At 44.6% G+C, this 25,015-nt stretch overlaps 1 protein-coding gene across 3 annotated transcripts in view; it reads right to left on the bottom strand.

Annotated features, from left to right (window-relative positions):
* Positions 1–25,015, bottom strand: part of Snx29 (sorting nexin 29) — a 431,651-nt gene that overhangs the window by 82,668 nt on the left and 323,968 nt on the right. For all 3 annotated transcript variants that reach the window (XM_021185334.3, XM_029470597.2, XM_029470598.2), the window contains 2 exons: positions 19,551–19,606; positions 15,602–15,683 (listed from right to left, as the gene is read on the bottom strand). In XM_021185334.3, the coding sequence (XP_021040993.1) occupies positions 15,602–15,683; positions 19,551–19,606 (138 nt within the window). The remainder of the gene's footprint in view (positions 1–15,601; positions 15,684–19,550; positions 19,607–25,015) is intronic.

Here is a 25,015-nt window from a genome sequence, read left to right as displayed (position 1 = left end):
CTGCAACAACTCTACTAACTGGGTCCTCTCCATGCATGCAGAAGGCTCTACAGGCACTATTCTAGAAGTTTCTAGCCACTCTGAGAAGACCTATCATGATGTTAAAGAGGACAACACTGTGAGTGCTGCATTTTGGACATTCACTATTGTGTCCCCAGGACCCAGTACATGCCTAAAAAACAGGTGTTTCTCTAACTTTTATATTCTGACAGTCATAAAAACTCCTGCTTTGGGGGCTGGAGAGATGGCTCAGCAGTTAAGAGCACTGCCTGCTCTTCCAGAGTTCCTGAGTTCAATTCCCAGCAACCACATGGTGGCTTACAACCATATGTAATGGGATCTGATGCTCTCTTCTGATGTGTCTGAAGACAGTGACAGTGTACTCATATAAAAATTTTAAAAAATCTTAAAAAAAAAAACCTCTTGCTTGACCTAAACTCTCATGCCTACCTGAGGTACAGAGTCTGTCTCCTTCAGTATGCAAAGATGATCGTGGGAAAGCCTGCTGAGAGCAGCTGATTTGTGGGCCTCCCCTTTTGCTGGGCTCCATGGAAACTAAACCACTCTGCTAACACTAGACAGGAAAACACCCAGGACAAGAAAGCCATTCTAGTCAGGGCAGGCCCTGTTACAAGCATTCAACAAAGTGTGAATGAATCAGTGGAAAGAGTGGGCACCAGAGAGGACAGATAGGGGGTTTGGGAGATGAAGAATTTGATAAAAAGACCAACTCTGATGGGGGCAGTGCATCAGACATACAAGGATAGGGCAAGTATAATCTAGGGTATGATGTTAATAGAGACCCAGGCTCTTGATAGAATATTTCATCCACCCACCAATCTAACAAATGTGCAGCAACCCAGCCTGTGCTGGGCACTGGGGTCAATGGGAAAGAGCTGGCACACAGCTGAACGTGAACATCAGTCATCTAAGTGGCCTCCTGGGAGGCTGCAGGCCCTGGCCCTCGTGATTGCATACATACTTAGTGTCTGAATCTAAAAGTCATGGAAAAGCTAGACCAGAAACCTAAACATAGTGGCTGTGCCCACTGTAGCTGGGCTACCTCAGAACAGGCTGAGAGGCTGTGGGTGCCATCCTTAACTGCTCTCAGCTAGGTGGAAACAGGTCTTTAGTCTCTAGTCTCGATGGCTATAGGAGACACTTACCCTGAAAGTACCATGCCCACATTGGGCCAGACCAATCATGAAACAGAGAGGCCTTTTCCACTGGTGTAGTGAGGTGAGGGGATGTTGACCTGCACCTGCACATCAAGATCTACTGCAGTCTGGCTGCTCAGTGGCATGACTAACAGTCCTCAGCAGCTTCACAGAAAATAGGAGCCTTGATGACACTGAGTTTGTAAAACTTTCCGTGCTGCCTGGACCTTCTCCACTGGGCTACTTGTAAGTATCATTTGAAAGGGTTTCCTGTTCCTGCAGTCAACCCTAGTTCTAAATTCCAGCTCCCACGGGAAGCCTCCACCAGGGAGGACAATGAATTAAAGGATACTCACACTGCTTCTGTAGCCCTGCTTCCAGACTGCAGGTAGGTACAGGGACTCTGATGATGCTACTTGGCTATAGGTGCTATCCTCCAGCCACAGGACTATGAGCAGCATCTGTCCCTGGCCTCTCGCTCTCCCTGGCCAGCAGTAACAACTGCTTCTGCCCCCAACCCAAATGCCAATCTAATTCGGGAGACATCAGACAAGCTTAGGCAGGTTTTTAAAATACTGCTCCTAGGCAGGGGGGTGACTTCTGAGCTGACTTAAGGAGGCCCCAAGTCTCAGGAATAGAAATGATAGCAAGCACAGAGAAAAGGCCCTGAACCACTGGACTCCATGACCACAACCAAACAGAACAACTCCTCCCCATCCCACTCTACCAGCAAAAAGTTTCTATTAACAGCAAAATCCCAGCAACTGAAACCATCTGGTGCGTGTTGTAGCTTGAGACTCCTTTGCTCTCCTCACCGGGTCAGTCCAGGGAACCGTGACATGTTTTCAGCAGTTGTAAACATGGCACTGAGAGGTACTTCTGCCTTAAAGTGAGGGCATCACCAAGTCAACAGACACTGGTTAAAGCCTGGACAAGGACAAGTGTAGTTATTAAAAAATACACAGATGATTTTTAACAGTAGCAACTAGGTGATCCCAAAAGAAACCATCTTCTCTGCCTGCACACAACTACAGGCTACATTCCAGTCAACACTAAGTTGGCTTTTAGGGAGGTCACCTTAATGAGGCTTCATTTCAGCTGGGAGTGACACACCCCAACAAATGGAAAATGACTCCTGGGCTACATGCTTGAACATTTAGGGAACCGAGAAGACAGCACTTCTGACTGCCACCCTGCAGCCGGGATCCTTTTAGGTTTGTATCAGGGCACCAATTATGTACCAGAGTTGGCATTTGAATAGTCATCAGTGCTGTTTGGGGGAATGTGGAGCCTTTGCAGGCAGGAGGCATAGCTGGAGTGTCACTAGGGGTGCGACTCGGAAGGTTACAGCCTGGCACACCTTCTAGTCCTAGCCCTAGACTTCCTGCCTGCCACAGCTGTTGACTGAGCACTGCCAGCTCAGCTCCCTCCACCAAACACTAAGGGGCTCCAGCAGCCTCGACTGCCATGCCCTCCCTTCGATGCTGAACGACACCATCTAAACCAGGAACCCAGGAAACCTTCCTCCCTTAAGTCGACTCTCTCAGGCATGTGGTCACAGCAGTGAGAAAAGTTAATGCTACCTCCTCCTTCCTCGTTCCTCGGGTGCCCTTGTGTCCCTCCTTGAAGTCCCTGCATTGCAGCCTCTTTCCCCTCAACAGACATGCTGCTTCAAAGCTGTCATTACTTCTCCTCACCCTGTGATCTCTCAGTGACAAGCCATGCCCCCGCTGCCCACTCCCACCACCATATCCCCAACAGTGGTCGTCTATGCTTTTGATTCTCCTAAAGACATTCCCCTAATATCTATTATTTAACAATTACACAAGTCCAAGCCCAACTTCCCAACCCAAGCCATATACTTAGCAAATGATCCCCAAAGTGTAACCACTCAAACAAGAGCACAGAACGAACAGTGCAGACAGTGACCTCCACAACAAGCCGCTGTGTCAGCTCCAGGTCCTATCTGCCAGGTCACTGGCTTGACATCTATGTGCACAGCTCTACAGGGTGGGTGTAGAGGCAGTCAGAGGCAGAAGAGGACACTTCCATGCAACTGGGGATCTGATCTTATGTAATCTATTGCATTTGATTTCCCTAAGCAAAAGAGTTAAGTCTAATACCTACCCATGATATGTGTACACTTCTTACTGTAGCTGCTTACAGGGTGTGTCCTTAAGCTTTTGAAATCTGAATTGGAGCAGTGACTAAATCTTCCTAAACATGAATATGTTGAAAACTGTACCACTTGATGTCCAAGGAAGTCCTCCCTTACTCATTTCTCATGGCCCTAGGGCTCAGCAAGTCCACATTCCAGTCACTGCTGTGCCCTCTGAGACTGTGAGAACATTATGTTACCAGTACCAGATACTATGTCAGCAAGGACAGTGAGTGGTGGGGAAATGAAAGAGTGGACAGAGACTTTGGAGGACTGTGGTCACAGGATTGCATAACCCAAACCAATCCGTGGCATCTGCCCACGAGGTAGGTATGTGGGTAGAGAGCGCAACAGGAAGGACAATGAGACCAACCAGGTCAGATCCTGATCCTGACCCAGTGGAAGTTCCTCACCCCATGGTTCACCATACTTCATATGACACATGGGCCTGAGGTCAGAGCATGCATGAGATGGCAGTGACCATCAAGGCAGCACACCATCAACTGTCACCTCCTGCAAAGTTTCCTGGGATTCTCAACACACACACACACACACACACACACACACACACACACACACACACCGATACCACCCTTCACCTGCAGCTGCCCAAATGTAGGTCCTGTGTGTCTACCACACCCTCCAGACTCTAGGCCCCTCAGGAATAAGGGGGCCTCATTCCTTGCAGTTCTCAGGGAAGGACAGCCTGGATGCCAATCAAGGTTTGTCAGTGTCAGAACATGCCCAAAGACATGTGGTTACATGAACTGTAAAGGGTCATGTCCACAAAGATCATATGTGCTCAACCTTTACATGCTGTCACATGTGGCCATGCCCCGTCACTGCCACCGTCCCTCCTTCTGCCACCCCCACTGACACATAGGGTCATGAGAGAAAGCTCAGTGCGAGTCTGGCTCACTCCCAGCTCTTGCACAAGTTAAGCAGTGTATGGCAAATAGCATGTCCTTGGTCACTAGCTTAGGGACAAATAAATTATACAAAGAAAGGATAAAAATCCCTCCTATTTGTAAAGACAAAAACCAGGATAGAATCACAGTGACACCTGAGGCCAAGAGAGAATCTGCAGGAGGCTTGAGTGCTCTAAGAGCACCTGGGGCTACGGGCAGCAATCCCTAGACACTTAGTGCTGTGGGAAGGAATGTTCCAGAAAAGGAAACTGCACTGGGATTTCTCATGGCCTGCAGCCATGAGAAGTTAACCAGTACTAGCTCGAGAAATCACAGTCACCACACAGCAAGGCCACATTAGACTCTCCAGGCAAACCACACTCACAGTAGATGCAACAGGTGGAAGCAGGTACGAGTGGGAGGAAGCAGCTTCAGCCTTGGAACTGATTGGTGCTTTTCCTCCAAATGGGAACTGTCAGGTTCTAAGGCTGATAAGGCTGTGGGTCCTTGCAGCCTATACTTCTGCACTGTAGTCCACATTTCCGAATGCAGCTCTGCTATCTTTCTTACTTAGCAGATGCCCTCTCTCTGCAGAGCCACACAAAGATGGAGCCTGAGATAAAAGAGACTTGAGGCACACAGCACACCATCTTAGGAAAGAGGATGAAAGAGGAGCCAAGAGACCCAAGGCCTGGAATATAAAAACATCACCCCTCCAAACCACCTACGCCCCATTTAGCCTACTGAGTGCCTATGATCTATTATTTATAGGGGAAAAAATAAAATTTCCCAGCATCCTCCACACACACATGCTCAGCTGGATAAACATTTAACTACTCTGGCTATGCATATTTCTTTGGCAGGACTGGGATAGCAGTGGGGAGCTCAAATATTGAGTGAGTCTTTCTAGGGTACCACCTTTCCTCTCAGCCATGACAACACCCTGTGGCCTCTAGGAGAGACAGCTATTCTAGATGAAAAGGGCTTGACTGAAACATTGTACAAAGAAAACCTAATTGGGTCACGCTTCTGGTGAGTAGATTCAAAGGCTGAAATTAATCTCACAACAGATGCCAGGTGAGCTTAGAGAAAAGGACCTTCTAAAGGGAGGGACTCAAGGACCAGGAACATATGTGCTGATGATGTGGTATTGCATATCAACAGAGTCGCTGTAACATTTGCCAAAGGAGGAGGGGGATGGTAGGTTGTTTTAAGGGCCAAGGTCACTCTCTAAACATTCTCAAATGTCCAATGACACCGATCTTCAACTTGTTTGGAAGGTGGGTTATCTGGAGAATCAAATTAAACATTTGCAGAAGCATAAGCTAGAAGTTTATTGATCAATAGCAAGCTTAATTACACCATGTGAAAGTGACATGAAATCAAACCACAAAAACAACCATGTACTAAAAATGAGAGGGAGGGAAGAAAAGAGACCACTGTGCACTGAGGTGGCTTCCTGTGGATTTGTTCCCACTCATCGCTGTGTCAGCATTTCATTTCTGGCTATTACCTGTTGGCAGCCAGACATCAGTGGGCTCCAAAGTGTAAGAAATCCTCAGGATAAAAAGTGTTAAACTTGGAACACACTTGAAGCCAGTGTCATTCCCATTCTGAAAATTGCCAAAATGCCACTTCTCACTTCCAGTGCCCTGTTGGCAGAGGAGCAGGAGTCTCCATGCTCCTCAGGACTGGCCGGTCCTGCTAGAACCCTCTTTGGCACTAGCATGAGTGCAGGGGCTGAGGTGATTATCTGTGTGATGTAAATGAACTGTCTTCAAGTCTCTGGCATTGGAGAATACCATCTCTGAGCCATCCTATAAGGCAGGCTTCAGGCACCTGACATTGCACCAACAAAATGTCCTGAGGGAGCAAGTCTAAAGTCCTGCTATGACAGGAGTGGTCACTGGGAGACAGCCAACACAACTTCCTGAGACAATGGCTTCTGTCTGGCTTTTGTGCCTAGCAGGCTGGAAGAGAGTACATGAGTGTGTATGCATGCATGTGTGCACAGTACACACTGCAGAGGACCAGATGTCTGGACCCATCCCATCACCTCGGGGATGCAGGTGACTGTGTTTACAGAAAACTCAGAGGCAGGCTGGGCCCCTCCCTTTGGAATAAGGGCAGCTGTCCCAGCTGTTTTTCTAAGAGTTCCCAAAAGCTAGACTCTACCCACAGTCAGTGTTGTGATTTGAATACAAACTGTAGGCTCACGCAGAACACTTGCGCCAGGATGTTTGTTGTTGGGGAAGGCTGTGGAATCTTTAGGAGGGAGAGTCTGGGTGGAGGAAGTGGGTCACTGAGGGTGGACCTTGAAGCTTTAAAGCACAGCAACACTCCTCTGCAACCTGTGTGCACACCATGACCAGCCACCTCGCACCGTGGCCACCATATCTCCCCTGCCTTGATAGACTATGTGCCTCTGCAGCTGTAAACCATTTTCTCCCTAAGCTGCTTTTTTTCCAATGGTAATGATCACAGCACCAGGAAAATAGCTAAGACAGTAAAACCAGATCTCTAAAAATCTGGCAGGGGTGGCAGTTTGAGCTACAAAGCCACACTGCTAAAGCACCTGCTTCCCTGTGTCTCTGTTCTCTCACTGTGAGATAGGGATAAGAGTGTCGAACCTCACTAGGTTGCTATGAGCACCGAAGGAGCCAGTTCTCACAGCATGCAAATCAGTGTGGGGACAGGGGACCTGTGGCTGGTAATGACTTTTTTTTTTTTTTTTTTTGGTTTTTCGAGACAGGGTTTCTCTGTGTAGCCCTGGCTGTCCTGTAACTCACTCTGTAGACCAGGCTGGCCTCGAACTCAGAAATCCGCCTGCCTCTGCCTCCCGAGTGCTGGGATTAAAGGCGTGCATGTGCCCCCACACCCGGTGGTAATGACTATTGTTACTAACTTAGCCTGCCTGGCGTCGCCCTTGACTTGCTGCTCTTTTCACTACTGTGAATTTAGTATTATTCTTTAAGCTGACTCACTTCCTATTTACTTAAGCTTTATTTTTAAAGAAATTGTACCTTATCGTGGTACGCGGGAAAATAGAACTGTGTCATAACTGAGAGGCAAATGTAAAAATAAACACAGTGAAAAGGATGACACCTGTTGTCAGGTGACCGTGTTATGTAATTTGGAGACAGGAAGGTACAAAGCTGTCCTCCAGAGACTAGACAGGCATCTCTAACCTGCAGCTCACAGGCCACATGTGTTCCAAAATAGTGATGACGGTGGCTCAACATGTTGTAGATAACAATATTGTCCTGTAATGTCAGAGAGTTAGGCACCCATACTGGAAGCAGTACAACAGTGGTTCTCAAACCAGGGGTCTTGCAGAAGCACTATTTGGAAGATGCTCTCCCCAAAGCTCTGCCATATGAATTCCAGGTGCTCTCTCCTAAATTTCTAGTGCACATGAGACCCTGCTGTCCCCTCCCTGGGAGACACAGTTCTCAACCTGCATGGCCCCATCGAAGCTTCTGCAACAACATGGCCACCACAGGCACAGCTAGTAAGCGCCACACGACTAGTGTGACCAAGGAGCAGATGTGTTCAATCTATTTGGCTTTAAATAACTTCAATACAAACAGCTGTGTGTGCCCAGTGGCTGTGGTGGGGGACAGAAGCTGCACAGGGCTCCTCACAGGCATGGGGCCATGTGTGTAGTTATGCCCCCAGCTGCCTGAAAAAGATGTCCCTTGACAACTGCCACAGGATGTAGTGGAAGATGGACTGTTCCAGCCTTCCTCACTGGTGAAGCCACACTTGGAGGTTTTCTTTTTAGCTTCTGGTAATGAATGAGCATCTTTTCTTGTTGTTAGCAATGGAATTTATTAGCCAATGGAATTTATAGCCAATTGCATTTCCATTTGACAATGGCTGCCAGCCCATGGGAAGCTCAAATAACTGGGAAGACCATGTTGGACTTCAGAATAAATACAGTTTCTCCTTTTTTTTTTTCTTTTAAAACCTTTGAGTTTACATTTTATTCTACCCTGGTATATTTTTCTCTCTCTTTTTTTTATCATTCTTTTCTATATTTTTCTCTAGAAGTTATCTTGAATCTAAATAATGTGCATTTTAAAAAATCTTGTAAGCAATGCCCAGTGGTACCGTTATTTAAGTACTTATATCCATTATCAGTTTCATGGAAAACACTACACAAAGCTTTCTAAAATGTTTGTGAACATCAACCAGAAGCACTGTAAGACAAAGGCAAATACCCATGTTATATAAGGAACTAAAAACACAAACATAAAAATCCCCCAAATCGACAAGCCTCTTCCGGTCAGAAAAGCACCTGGGTAGCTAGGGCGCAGGATCGGCTGACACTCGCCAGCTACCCACAACACCCGCCACAGGATCTTAAGATTTCTGGTGAGTGGAACACAGCTTCTGCTCCAATCCAATTGCGCGCGGGACCTGAGACTGCATTAGTTAGGGAAGCAGAAACAGGCCTGAGTAGGGCCACAGGCCTCATCCGGCCGGACCAGTACCAGGGTAGCTAGAGCGTAGGGTCGGCTGAGACCCGCCAGCTACCCACAACCCCCACCACAGGATTTGGAGACTGCTGGTGAGTGGAACACAGCTTCTGCTCCAGTCCAATCACGCAGGACCTGAGACTGCTTTGGTTGGGGAGGCAGAAATCCGGCCTACGTAGAGCCACAAGCCTCTTCCGGTCAGAAAAGCACCGGGGTAGCTAGGGCGCAGGGTCGGCTGACACTCGCCAGCTACCCACAACACCCGCCACAGGATCTTAAGACTTCTGGTGAGTGGAACACAGCTTCTGCTCCAATCCAATTGCGCGCGGGACCTGAGACTGCATTAGTTAGGGAAGCAGAAAACCGGCCTGAGTAGGACCACAGGCCTCTTCCAGCGTACCGCCAGCTACCCACGACCCCCGTCACAGGATTTTGAGACTGCTGGTGAGTGGAACACAGCTTCTGCTCCAATCTTTAAACAGTGACAACGACAACAACTAACCCCAGGAATTACCAGACGGCGAAAGGTAAACGTAATAATCTTACTAACAGAAACCAAGACCACTCACCATCATCAGAACCCAGCACTCCCACTTCGCCCAGTCCAGGGCACCCCAACACACCGGAAAAGCTAGACACGGATCTAAAAGCATATCTCCTGATGATGGTAGAGGACTTCAAGAAGGACTTTAATAACATACTTAAAGAAATACAAAGGAACACTGGTAAACAGGTAGAAGACAGTAAAGAGGAAGCACAAAAATCCCTTAAAGAATTGCAGGAGAACACTCCTAAAGAGTTATAAATCCTTAAAGAAAAACAGGATAACATAATCAAACAGGTAGAAGTCCTTAATGAAAAACAGGAAAACACATCCAAACAGATGATGGAAATGAACAAAACCATACTAGACCTAAAAAGGGAAGTAGACACAATAAAGAAAACCCAAAATGAGGCAACACTGGAGATAGAAACCCTAGGAAAGAAATCTGGAACCATAGATACCAGCATCAGCAACAGAATACAAGAGATGGAAGAGAGAATCTCAGGTGCAGAAGATTCCATAGAGAACATCGGCACAACAATCAAGGAAAATGTAAAACACAAAAAGATCCTAACTCAAAACATCCAAGAAATACAGGACACAATGAGAAGACCAAACCTATGGATAATAGGAGTGGATGAGAATGAAGATTTTCAACTCAAAGGACCAGCAAACATCTTCAACAAAATCATAGAAGAAAACTTCCCAAATCTAAAGAAAGAGATGCCCATGAACATACAAGAAGCCTACAGAACTCCAAATAGACTGTACCAGAAAAGAAATACCTCCCAACACATAATAATCAGAACAACAAATGCTCTAAATAAAGATAGAATACTGAAAGCAGTAAGAGAAAAAGGCCAAGTAACATATAAAGGCAAGCCTATCAGAATTACACCAGATTTTTCACCAGAGACTATGAAAGCCAGAAGATCCTGGACGGATGTTATACAGACACTAAAAGAACACAAATTCCAGCCCAGGCTACTATACCCAGCCAAACTCTCAATTAACATAGATGGAGAAACCAAAGTATTCCACGATAAAACCAAATTCACACATTATCTCTCCACGAATCCAGGCCTTCAAAGGATAACAGAAAAAAACCAATACAAGGACAGGAACCACGCCCTAGAAACAACAAGAAGGTAATCCCTCAACAAACCTAAAAGAAGACACCCACATGAACAGAATGCCAACTTTAACAACAAAAATAACAGGAAACAACAATTACTTTTCCTTAATATCTCTTAATATCAATGGACTCAACTCCCCGATAAAAAGACATAGACTAACAAACTGGCTACACAAACAAGACCCAACATTTTGCTGCTTACAGGAAACTCATCTCAGAGAAAAAGATAGACACTACCTCAGAATGAAAAGCTGGAAAACAATTTTCCAAGCAAATCGTAGGAAGAAACAAGCTGGAGTAGCCATTCTAATATCTGATAAGATTGACTTCCAACCCAAAGTCATTAAAAAAGACAGGGAGGGACACTTCATACTCATCAAAGGTAAAATCCACCAAGAGGAAATATCAATCCTGAATATCTATGCTCCAAATACAAAGACAGCCACATTCATTAAAGAAACTTTAGTAAATCTCAAAGCACACATTGCACCTCATACAATAATAGTGGGAGACTTCAACACACCACTTTCACCAATGGACAGATCATGGAAACAGAAACTAAACAGGGACACAGAGAAACTAAGAGAAATTATGAATCAAATGGATCTGGCAGATATCTACAGAACATTCTATCCTAAAACAAAAGGATATACCTTCTTCTCAGCACCTCATGGTACCTTCTCCAAAATTGACCACATAATTGGTCACAAAACAGGCCTCAACAGATACAAAAATATTGAAATTGTCCCATGCATCCTATCAGATCACCATGGACTAAGGCTGATCTTCAATAACAAAATAAATAATAGAAAGCCAACCTTCACGTGGAAACTGAACAACACTCTTCTCAATGATACCTTGGTCAAGGAAGGAATAAAGAAAGAAATTAAGGACTTTTTAGAGTTCAATGAAAATGAAGCCACAACATACCCAAACTTATGGGACGCAATGAAAGCATTTCTAAGAGGAAAACTCATAGCTCTGAGTGCCTCCAAAAGGAAAGTAGAGAGAGCACACATTAGCAGCTTGACAACACACCTAAAAGCACTAGAACAAAAGGAAGCAAATTCACCCAAGAGGAGTAGACGGCAGGAAATAATCAAACTCAGGGGCAAAATCAACCAAGTGGAAACAAGAAGAACTATTCAAAGAATCAACCAATCAAGGAGCTGGTTCTTTGAGAAAATCAACAAGATAGATAAACCCTTAGCCAGACTCACTAGAGGGCACAGGGAAAGCATCCTAATTAACAAAATCAGAAATGAAAAAGGAGACATAACAACAGATCCTGAAGACATCCAAAACACCATCAGATCCTTCTACCAAAGGCTATACTCAACAAAACTGGAGAACCTGGATGAAATGGAGAAGTTCCTAGACAGATACCAGGTACCAAAGTTGAATCAAGATCAGGTTAATGATCTAAACAGCCCTATATCCCCCAAAGAAATAGAAGCAGTCATTAATAGTCTCCCAACTAAAAAAAGCCCAGGACCAGATGGGTTTAGTGCAGAGTTCTATCAGACCTTCAAAGAAGATCTAATCCCAGTTCTTCACAAACTATTCCACAAAATAGAAACAGAAGGTACTCTACCCAACTCATTCTATGAAGCCACAATTACTCTGATACCTAAACCACAAAAAGACCCAACAAAGATAGAAAACTTCAGACCAATATCCCTTATGAATATTGATGCAAAAATCCTCAATAAAGTTCTTGCTAACCGAATCCAAGAACACATCAAAACAATCATCCATCCTGACCAAGTAGGTTTCATCCCAGGGATGCAGGGATGGTTCAATATATGGAAATCCATGAACGTAATCCAGTATATAAACAAACTCAAAGACAAAAACCACATGGTCATCTCTTTAGATGCGGAAAAAGCATTTGACAAGATCCAACACCCATTCATGATAAAAGTCTTGGAAAGATCAGGAATTTAAGGCCCATACCTAAACATGATAAAAGCAATCTACAGCAAACCAGTAGCCAACATCAAAGTAAATGGTGAGAAGCTTGAAGCAATCCCTCTAAAATCAGGGACTAGACAAGGCTGTCAACTTTCTCCATACCTATTCAACATTGTACTTGAAGTCCTAGCCAGAGCAATTCGACAACAAAAGGAGATCAAAGGGATACAAATTGGAAAAGATGAAGTCAAAATATCACTTTTTGCAGATGATATGATAGTATATATAAGTGACCCTAAAAATTCCACCAGAGAACTCCTAAGCCTGATAAACAGCTTCGGTGAAGTAGCTGGATATAAAATTAACTCAAACAAATCAATGGCCTTTCTCTACACAAAGAATAAACAGGCTGAGAAAGAAATTAGGGAAACAACACCCTTCTCAATAGTCACAAATAATATTAAATATCTTGGCGTGACTCTAACTAAGGAAGTGAAAGATCTGTATAATAAAAACTTCAAGTCTCTGAAGAAAGAAATTATAGAAGATCTCAGAAGATGGAAAGATCTCCCATGCTCATGGATTGGCAGGATCAACATTGTAAAAATGGCTATCTTGCCAAAAGCAATCTACAGATTCAATGCAATCCCCATCAAAATTCCAAATCAATTCTTCAACGAATTAGAAAGTGCAATCTGCAAATTCATCTGGAATAACAAAAAACCTAGGATAGCAAAAACTCTTCTCAAGGATAAAAGAACCTCTGGTGGAATCACCATGCCGGACCTGAAGCTCTACTACAGAGCAATTGTGATAAAAACTGCGTGGTACTGGTATAGTGACAGACAAATAGACCAATGGAATAGAATTGAAGACCCAGAAATGAACCCACACACCTACGGTCACTTGATCTTCGACAAGGGAGCTAAAAACATCCAGTGGAAGAAAGACAGCATTTTCAACAAATGGTGCTGGCACAACTGGTTGTTAACATGTAGAAGAATGCGAATCGATCCATTCCTATCTCCTTGTACTAAGGTCAAGTCTAAGTGGATCAAGGAACTTCACATAAAACCAGAGACACTGAAACTTATAGAGGAGAAAGTGGGGAAAAGCCTTGAAGATATGGGCACAGGGGAAAAATTCCTGAATAGAACAGTAATGGCTTGTGCTGTAAGATCGAGAATTGACAAGTGGGACCTCATGAAACTGCAAAGCTTCTGCAAGGCTAAAGACACCATCAATAAGACAAAAAAACCACCAACAGATTGGGAAAGGATCTTCACCTATCCTAAATCAGATAAGGGACTAATACCCAATATATATAAAGAACTCAAGAAGGTGGACTCCAGAAAGTCAAATAACCCCATTAAAAAATGGGGTTCAGAACTGAACAAAGAATTCTCACCTGAGGAATACCGAATGGCAGAGAAACACCTGAAAAAATGTTCAACATCCTTAATCATCAGGGAAATGCAAATCAAAACAACCCTGAGATTCCACCTCACACCAGTCAGAATGGCTAAGATCAAAAATTCAGGTGACAGCAGATGCTGGCGAGGATGTGGAGAAAGAGGAACACTCCTCCATTGTTGGTGGGATTGCAAGCTTGTACAACCACTCTGGAAATCAGTCTGGCGGTTCCTCAGAAAATTGGACATAGTACTACCGGAGGATCCAGCAATACCTCTCCTGGGCATATATCCAGAAGATGTCCCAACCGGTAAAAAGGACACATGCTCCACTATGTTCATAGCAGCCCTATTTATAATAGCCAGAAGCTGGAAAGAACCCAGATGTCCCTCAACAGAGGAATGGATACAGAAATTATGGTACATTTACACAATGGAGTACTACTCAGCTATTAAAAAGAATGAATTTATGAAATTCCTAGCCAAATGGATGGACCTGGAGGGCATCATCTTGAGTGAAATAACACAATCACAAAAGAACTCACACAATATGTATTCACTGATAAGTGGATATTAGCCCAAAACTTAGGATACCCAAGATATAAGATACAATTTGATAAACGCATGAAACTCAAGAAGAATGAAGACCAAAGTGTGGACACTGTGCCCCTTCTTAGAATTGGGTACAAAACACCCAGGGAAGGAGTTACAGAGACAAAGTTCGTAGCTGTGATGAAAGGATGGACCATTTAGAGACTGCCGTATCCAGGGATCCATCCCATAATCAGCTTCTAAACACTGACACCATTGCATACACTAGCAAGATTTTGCTGAAAGGACCCAAATATAGCTGTCTCTTGTGAGACTATGCCGGGGCCTAGCAAACACAGGAGTGGATGTTCACAGCCAGCTATTGGATGTATCACAGGGCTCCCAATGGAGAAGCTAGAGAAAGTACCCAAGGAGCTAAAGGGATCTGCAACCCTATTGTTGGAACAACATGATGTACTAACCAGAACCCCGGAGCTCTTGTCTCTAGCTGCATATGTATCGAAAGATGGCCTAGTCGGCCATCAATGGAAAGAGAGGCCCATTGGACTTGCAAACTTTATATGCCCCAATATAGGGGAATGCCAGGGCCAAAAGAATGGGAATGGGTGGGTAGGGAAGTGGGGGGCGGTATGGGGGACTTTTGGGATAGCATTGGAAATGTAATTGAGGAAAATATGTAATAAAAATATTAAAAATTAAAATTAAAAAAAATCCCCCAAATCTGACTGCAGACCAGATCCAAATTGTACCAGGCCTGCAGAGCTAAACCCTAAAGCAGTCATGTGAACAGAGCTTAGACACTGAGGCACTGAGTGGAGACATCTGTACTCTTTGCTTACCAAGCATCTAGGGCTCTTTTCTTTTGCAATGGGTAACCTAACTGGGCATGGTAGCACACGCCTGTACTCCACACACTTGCAAGTTTAAGGCCATCCTAGGCTATATACCAACATCCTTAAAACAACAACAAAAGCATAGTCTTGTTTCATTTAGGGCATCATGTCCCATCTACCCACTCTCAGACATGTGGTTGAGTGAGATCAGTGCCAACCCAGGTACCAGCAGTGGGTACAGGGAGCCAGATTGGGCCAGCCATGAAAATCAAAATCCATCACCTAACCCCAAGTTTCAGCCATAGACCGGAGATCCAAGGACTATGACATGTTCTAGGCCTTAGCTGAAGCCATGCAGAAGGTTGAGTGTATGGTGCTGCTGGGAAACAGCCATCAAGCCACAGACAGAAATCAACAGCAACACTAGCACTAGGCAGGAAATGGTGCCAACATGCAAAGCACCATGGCTCCACAACCATGATGTCTACACAAAGCCCAGGCACTTACCTGATACACATGGAACGCATTGGCTGCTTTACCTCGGAGAAACACAGACGGGATCCAGACATTGATCAGTGCCCGATTTGATCTGACCAGAACAAAGAGATGAGAGGGGCCATTTTTATTTACAAAAGAAACCAAAAAACAAAATACAAACAAAAACGAAAAAACAAAAGCAGGTCAAGGGACTATTTTCTCCAATAAAAGGCATTTCAAAGAAGACACTTATACAACAAACATGTACTATCCAAGATTCAAGATAATTTCTAAAGAAACATATAGAAAAGAATGATCAAAAGAAGGGAAAATATACCAGAAGAAATATATACCAGAAAGGATATATATTGTGAGGTTAGTGTGAGGGTTAGTGTGTGTGTGTGTGTGATATATATATCATATTCATATGATATATATGATATACATACATATATACATATATGAATATGAGAATATATATATAAAGCACACACATATATACATTTATTTATTTATTTATTTATTTAAACTTACATATGTAGTGTATTCTCAAGAATAAAATGTTTGATTGTCAGTTCTTACCAGCTAAATGGCCTTGACCTAGGATGCAGCTGAAACTCAGGCACGTCTGATAAAGGAGCAGTAGCAGGGAGCCACAGGAGGCCACCCCATGGAGCCGCCTCCTCTACACTACCTGATTTCTGACCTTGAGCTCCATTCCCACACAATAGCTCACAGAAGCAATACCCGTGCTTTTGAAAATGACTTGGGATTGAGGGAGAGACAATGTAAAATAATAAATTAGAAAAACTCAGATGCCAGGTACAAATACCCTCTTTAGACGTCTCTAAAATACTGCATAGAATGCATTTGTGCTTTAATTCAGTGTCCAACTTGACACATTGAGGAACTGTTTCCATTGGTCTGGTCTGTGAGCATGTCCATGAGGCATGCTCTTAATTGCTAACTGAAGCAAGAGGACCAGTCTGCTACAGACGTCATTCCCCGGTAGATGGGTCTGGGTTGTAACAGGGAGGTAGAGAATGAGAGAGAGGATGCAAGCTAGCAAGCATTGCTCCTCTGTGGTTTCTGCCTCAAGCTGCTGCCTGAGTTCCCGGATGATGGACAGTAACACATAAGCCAATAAGCCTTTTCTCCCCAGGTTGCTTTTGGTCATGGTATTTATCATGGCAACAGAAATGGTCACTAGGACAAGCAGTCTAAGACAAGCAAGATGTAAGCTGCACTACATGGAGGCACGGGTCAGTGGCAGAGCACTTGCCCAGCATAAGCCAGTGCCTGGGCTCCATCTGCAGCACCATCAGAACAGGAAATCTCAAGTGCAAAATCATTTCCTGAGGACATTAACTGCACAGCTCCATGTTCATGTATACTAACTCACTCAATGCCCATGACAACTATTTAAGATGCATTTGAGGGCATTTTGGTTATATGGCAGACTTAGGGTACAAAATGCCTAACCTGCCACAGCTCCATTAACCTGAAAGCAGAGACTATGGCTCTCCAGGGAGAGGGGCCTTCCCTGAGCACCCCTGCTCAGAGCTTGTCAGCTTCCTGGGCTTGTAGCATAGGCCAGTGGATTTTGGAAAACTCCACAACCTTCATGTTCTCACAGCCTCCAGAGTGAAAAAACATTCTATCTTTACACACGCACACACACACACACACACACACACACACGCACGCACGCACGCACGCACTAACCCTCACAATAACCCTCAGGTAAGCAGCCCTGGCACTTGTACACTCTTGGCCAAGGTGGTGATCTCCTTCCAGGGGACAAGCAACCTGAGTGATGTATTCAGGATTGAAAGCACAATCAACAATTCTGAGCCATCAAATTGGCCTGTGTATCCTGTGGTACGCCACAGGAAAAGGTCCCAAACCCAGACAGGAGTACAGAGTAGCAACATCCTGGTTCTGCTCCGTTCCCCACACTGCTAAGGCCAGTGATCCTGCAGGGCCAAAGCAGGTGTCCCTATACTGGGTCACATGTTCTAATTCCAGACCATTTGCTGCACTGTTGGAAATGACTATCTATGTGACTCTCCTGCATATCATCTCTGCTGGTCCTCTAGTCCTCCCCCTGTCTATCACTCATCTGTTCATAGAACAAGTGTCCAGCTAGGACCTTCTACATGTCACATACAATGCAAAGTATAAGAGACAGAGGAGCTGAGAAAACAGACATAGCTCTCTCCTTCATGGAGTATCTTGTTCACCATGAAAGCTGCAAATTACACAAATTATTCTACATGGGCAAAGGAAAGCGTATGATTTCAGTTTTAAATTCTATTGAGGCATGGTCTAACCTGGAGATTGTCTCGTGTGAATTTGGGAAGACATCTTTTCTAGCTTGGAATGGCAGGACCCACAAAGGCCCATGTATTAAAGGCTTGGCCCTAATAGGAAAGGTCGCAGGACCTTTAGCAGGTAAGGCAGAGTGGGAGAGGATTATGGGCTCACGGTGTTTCCCTGATTCCCTTTGCTTCCCAGAACCATGAGGCAGGCAGCTTGCTGAGAGCCATTGCATCCTGTCTCTGCACAGGCCCAAGAGCCATAGGTCTACCTCACTATTGGTTGAAACCTACAAAACAAACAAGTCTCTTTACTCTATAAGCCAATTGCCTTAAATACTGTTACAGTAACAAAGAACAGACTAACACAAGTGTGTATTCTATTTGGTGAAGTGCTCCATCTGATATGTAGCTATATCTATAGCATCTATACACTTATCTATATCTATCTATATAACTTTGTATCTCTCTGTCTATTTATGCTATGCTTAACTGCGTTATAATATTGCCCAGGTTCTTACTGGTCTTTCTAGCTGCTCTATTACTGGAAGTGGTATATGCAACCCTGACTGTCATAGAACTGGCTTTGTTTCCAACTGTGGTTGGGCATTTATACGGGAGGGTCAAGCTCAGTTTTGACTTTGATCATTCTTCCCACCCTCCCCACCACCACCCATTTTCTCCTCTACCACATCCACCTCTATGGCAGCCTCAAATGGGGCTCCTAATGTCCTGTGCTGACCACAGTCTCATTCCAGTTGCTAATATATTCCACAAAGTTGGTTCCAGGACTTTCACCCTATGAAAGGGGTCACTAAGACTCAGAGAGAGGGGCTTATCTGAGATCACAATGTTGTAAGTCCAGTGACAAAGATTTCAACACAGATCTCCTGGCTGTAAACAAAAGGTTCTTTCTAACGTTCTGTCTCCCCCATGCTCTAAAAATAGCCTTTCTAAATGACCCTTTGCCTAGGGAGGCAGGACTTCTATTGTTGAGACTAAGGCTCACTGTGTCCAGTGGGTCTTGAATTCTTGGGTCTGAAATAGAGAGGCTGGACATGCAACCACTGACTACAACTAGGCGAAGAGAAGGAGGAGGACCTTCCTGGTCCTGGGCCCATGTTCCTGAGGGGCCTGAGGAGCCTATGGATCACCAAACAGAAAGTGTCTGAAGACTGACTATAACTGCTCTCTCTGGGGTTCCCAGTAGAGCATTCACACAGAATCAGGGCCAGACAAAACCAGAGCAGTGCAGACACAGACACAAACACAGATGGAGATGCAGGCACAGACGCAGGCACAGACGTGGGTGGGCTGGACAGCAGCAGGGAACATGAGGCTGTACCAAGGTGAAGAGTGGAGTGTGCACCCTGTGCAAAAGGACCCTCTGGCCTGCTCGGCTGACTGTGGCCATGCGGGAGTAAAAAGTGAAAACTCTATGTAACACTTTCCCAATTTTAAATGTCAGGTCAAAACTAAAATGATTGTAAGGCCCAAGAGAGAATAAAGCACATTAGACAACCTGGACCTCAGAAAACTTTCTCAGCTCTACAATCAAATGGACCCTGTGTGGACCTCATAGGCCTTTCTGCCTTCAGGATATGGGCCAGCAACAGGGTTCACTCTCTAGAGGCCCCTCAAGAGAATATGCATGGACTTACATTTCAAAATCCGACAAACTCTGATCTTCAGATGTTTGGCTCAAATCTCCAGGCACCTGCAGTCAGGAAAAGGAAGGCAGGGGGAAATGCATGGGTTATAATTGCATATTCACCAAAAACTTCTGTCTCTCCTGTCCTCAAAACTTCCTCTCAGAGTGAGGGGGAAAGCAACTACTAAAAGACAATAAGATTTCATGGAGGGCTGGCTGGGGATGATACTGCAGTCATAAAAACACGCTGTCACACACGATCTCAATTATCTTTACAGAAAAATCACTGTTAATCCTATTGAGATAATCACAGGCATATAAAAGTATGTAATTTTGGAGCTATAAAGGACTAATTAGGACTGGTGACATAAGATATCATCTGTACAATGAAAAAAATGTCTATTGTCATGGTGAAGAGTATCACTAATGTCACACCCAGTATGTGAGCAAAAAAGGCCACTGCCCTCTCAAAATGGCTGTCTTTTTGCCCTATAATGTATGTGCAACTACAGGAGGAAAGAACATGGAGTCTCCTGACTGACAAGAGCTATGTTAAAACATGATTGGTGACAGAAATCAGAGTGTCATGATGGCCCTTACCAACACTGCTCGGGTCCCAGCCATACACCATGAGGCAAGTGTGAACTCCAGTGATCTCCCAACCCCCAACACTGGACTGAGATGGAGACTCAGTCATCAGGGCTGGCACAAGGGCTTAAAACAGCTCTGCCCTGGCTACCTGACACCCGTGCCAGTAGCTGCTGTTTCCCACCGCCCAGGGTGGGGTTTCTCACCTTATGCCTGAACCTGACCAGGATCTTAAGGATCTAGACAAATAAAAGGGAAGCACCTGAACCAGAGACCAGCATGGGGAAGTGAGGGAAATTTATTGACAATGTCCACCAATTTCCACAACTTGAGGCAAGTTGAGTGCTGTTTCCCTCAACTAACACGTGAAATCAAGAATTGGAGTTTCCCACTTGAAAAAATGTTCAACATCCTTAATCATCAGGGAAATGCAAATCAAAACAACCCTGAGATTCCACCTCACACCAGTCAGAATGGCTAGAATCAAAAACCCAGGTGACAGCAGATACTGGCGAGGATGTGGAGAAAGAGGAACACTTCTCCATTGCTGGTGGGATTGCAAGCTGGTACAACCACTCTGGAAATCAGTCTGGCAGTTCCTCAGAAAACTGGACATCGTACTACCACTAAATCCAGCAATACCTCTCCTGGGCATATACCCAGAAGATGTTCCAACTGGTAATAAGGACACATGTTCCACTATGTTCATAGAAGCCCTATTTATAATAGCTAAAAGCTGGAAAGAACCCAGATGTCCCTCAACGGAGGAATGGATACAGAAAATGTGGTACATTTACACAATGGAGTACTACTCAGATATTAAAAACAATGAATTTATAAAATTCTTGGGCAAATGGATGTATATGGAGGATATCATCCTGAGTGAGGTAACCCAATCACAAAAGAAGTCACTTGATATGTACTCACTGATAAGTAGATATTAGCCCAGAAACCTAGAATATCCAAGATACAACTTCCAAAACATAAGAAAATCAAGAAGGAAGACCAACACGTGGATACTTCATTCCTCCCTAGAATAGGGAATAAAATATCCATGGAAGGAGTTGCAGGGACAAAATTTGGTGCTAAGACAAAAGGATGGACCATCCAGAGACTGCCCCACCCTTGGGTCCATCCCATAATCAGCCACCAAACCCAGACACTATTGCATATGCCAGCAAGATTTTGCTGAAGGGACCCTGATATAGCTGTCTCCTGTGAGGCTTTGCCAGTGCCTGGCAAATACAGAAGTGGATGCTCACAGTCATCTATAGGATGGAACACGGGGCCTCCAACACGGAGCTAGAGAAATTACCCAGTTAGCTGAAGGGGTCTGCAACCCTATAGGAGGAACAACAATATGAACTAACCAGTACCCCCAAAGCTCATGTCTCTAGCTGCATATGTAGCAGAAGATGGTCTAGTCAGCCATCATTGGGAAGAGAGGCTCCTTGGTCTAGCAAACTTTGTATGCCCCAGTACAGGGGAACACCAGGGCCAAAAAGTGGGAGTGAATGGGTAGGGGAGCAGGGCAGCTGGGGGTGGGAGGGGGGGAATGCAGGACTTTTAGGATAGCATTTGAAATGTAAATGAAGAAAATATCTAATAAAATGTGGGAAAAAATAAAAAATATAAATAAATAAATAAATAAATAAATAAATAAATAAATGGACTGAGGTGTATCTCAGCGACAGGGTGCTTGCCTAGCCTGTATAAGATCTGAGTTCAATCCCAGAGTGCTTAAAAAATATACAGAGTAAGCAATGTAAATATAAAACACAGTCACAAGCTCCTTGAATGTCAGGAACAATGAGAAGAATATTTTGGGAAAGCTAGTGGCAAAACCTGAGGCTTGGAAATGGGCTCACAGTGCAGGTTCAGAGAGGCTACCATACACTTTTCAGCCATTTGAAACCATTGGAGTTTTATGCCTGAGTGCAAATTTTTGAGATTTCTTGGTTGGTCTTATAAAGGATACAGAACATAGGAAGCAGAACTAAGGTAGGAGGCTGCAATAGCCTTCAGGCAAAAGTATGGTCATGGCTGAGGCCATGAAAGGAATAGAGAGGAAGGAAGAATATTGGAAGTTACAAATCTGGGGCCATCAGGATCAACTAGATAGATGCAAAGGAATGATTCCCTGAGTCTCTAGCTTGAGGACATGGTGGGATAGGCTCTATTCTATGAGGTGGAGAACACTGTAAGTTAATATGAAATAAAACTATGTTCACCTTCAAAAAAATAATAATAATTGGAGCTTCCATCTAGGAAGCAGATACAAGCCAGGTCTGTCCAGTTCAGTTCTCTAATGAAAATGAAAATGAAACCAGCTAAAGGTGGAATCCTGAGGCTTTCGAGTAAAGAAGGCTGGAAGAGACTAGAAGGTGTGCCTTGAAGAGAGAGAGCAGCCCAGCTGTGGAGACAGGAGCAGGAGTGAGTGGGAGCCTGAGTCTTGACCTAAGTGGCTTCACACCAAACGTCAGCCTGCCTTCTTCCTAGTCCCAAAGCCCTGAGCAAATCAGTTCTGAGATACACTGTGATGGACAGATTGAGAATCATCTAGATTGGTGAGGCACACCTTTGGGTGTGCTTGTGAGGGATTTTCTAGAGACAGTTAGCTGAGAGCTCTGTGTACAGAAGATTCAGGAAGCAGACAGACTTCTGCCTTGTCACTGGGCAGAGTCCACTCTCACAAGGCAGCACCAAGTTCCTCACTTATCCAAGGTCTTGCTGGGCTGGGCTCTTGTGTCCCATTGCTGTTTTGTGACTATCGCTTTCTGTAGGGAGCTGGAAAGAACTGGTATAACATACTCAGAAGGCAGGAGGCTGCTAGTACCGAGGTCACTTTAAAAAAAGCCATCCTTTAAGAAGGAACCTTTTGCCGAAGTTGACCTAGAAGCAACAAGCCCACGCCGTCTAAAATGTTTGCCAGAGATCATCCCTCAGGCAGCAGGTGGTAGCTCAGTGGTAGAGCATTTGCCAGCATGGAGAAGGCCCTGGATTCCATCCCCAATATAAACCAAAACCAAATCTCAGGTGTTCTTGATTATAGAAGTTAAAATATATAAACTATTCAACTATTTTAACAATGTTAGCTACAGAAAAAGACCATGTAAGGAGGCATCTTAAAACAAGAGTGAGACAGGAAGAGGGCGAGAGAGTGAGAGAGCATGCATGATCCTAGATAATGCACACCAGCAGTTGACAGGAGCTGTCACTGCCAACAGGTGGAGAGTGAGCTTGAGAAGCCCCAGCTTCCATAAGATGGAATGAGCTATCTTCTGAGATGCTTCTCGAGAATGAGTTACCTTTCTCTATATTATGCAAAGATCTGTGAGACAGATCTGGTTCAGATGCAAGCCTAACTCAACTAGGGAATTAACCCAACCAACATGGAGAGGTGAGACCTACCTAGTACCTGTGCCTGCTTTTGCATCCAAAACCTGCAGATGTGAAACTCAAGGTATTGATGGCAAACGTGCCCTGCGGAGCTGGGGTAGAACTGGGCCACCATTCATCATTACACCCATTTTGTGGTGGTGTTGTTTTGAGATAGGTTCTCATGTAGCCCAGGCTGGCCTTGAGTTCTCCATATAGATGAGGATGACCTTGAACTTTTGATCCTCCTGACTCTGCCTTTCCAGAGCTGATTTATGCAGTACTGGCAATGGAAGCTAGGCCTTTATGCATGTTCAGCAAGCACTCTGTCAAGTGAGCTACATTTCCAGCCTCTTAGGATGCATTTTGAAACACAGTACTACCAGTTAAAACCTTAAATAAAAGTGTGGTAGCTACTCAAAGTGTACTTTGATAAAAGTATAATAGCATACATAAAAGCTTGGTCTTTTTCAAAAGCCATGAGGGAATACATGTGGCCAGTATGGTCCCTAAGTGTAAGAATGTCTATGTGTCTGTTGGGAGCTATTAAGACAACACAATTGTCCTGATCTCTGAATTGGGCCTCTCCCCCCGAGAAGAAAAGGGGGTCAAAAGCGGGCCACCGATGCACCGCTCTGAGAACAACCACAGATTGTTCCAGCCCTAAGTCAGCGCAGGACATCCTGACCTCAAGATGTACCCTGATACCTCCAAGTTCCTGCGTCAAGTTCCCTGTGTAGTTGCCAAAAGAAAAATTTCCGCTGCCCCATCCCTCCTGCTGAGAGGTACTTCCCCTTTTGCTTGTGCATTTAAACCTTGGGCCTGGCTAATACATTGGGGTCTTGATGCAATTCAGAACGGTTTCCGTGTCATTATTCGCACAAGACCCTCGTCTCTCTCTACCCCCCCCCAATTTGGTTCTTAGGAAAAGGTCCCCTCGAGACTCTCGAATAACTGGACCTGCTGGACGGGTCATGTGTCAATACTGTTAGAACAAAATACAACTAGAAGATGACAGCAAATTCAGATGAGGCTGAACTACCTATTTTAAGCATTTCTGCAGTATTCTGTAATGATGGTATTTCCATTGATACACATTGTAGGATAATCTGTGTATCTATCATATTATTAAGGTAAATGTTCTTTCTCCAGCTTCTTCTAGCCCTCTTGCAGCTTACTAAGTTGCAGAGAGTCGGATGGGAGAGATTTTGTCTTCAGAGTCACTGGAACATGTGGGTGGGCCAAGATAGAGCCAGGACTATGAAGCCACATGCCCTGCTCCTCACCCCAGTGGCACAGATGTGCAGTACAGACAGACACAACCAGAACTCGAGTGATGGAGAAGCAGCTCTCAGCCACTGCTCCTCCTTGAATCTTCTCCCAGTGCCTGAGGCTAGGGACAGTTGTTCATGCCTAAGGAAGGGCTTATCGGCTGTAAGGATACCAGGTAGCAGTGCATTAGAGCTACCATCTTAAAGACAACATCCCCAGAGAGCGTACCTCAGAAGA

The sequence above is a fragment of the Mus caroli genome, unplaced genomic scaffold (assembly GCF_978045245.1).
Source record: "Mus caroli unplaced genomic scaffold, Mus_caroli_1 scaffold_17, whole genome shotgun sequence".
NCBI lineage: Eukaryota > Metazoa > Chordata > Mammalia > Rodentia > Muridae > Mus > Mus caroli.
Note: the sequence above shows the minus strand (reverse complement) of the source record. Positions and strands in the feature narration are given on the sequence as shown.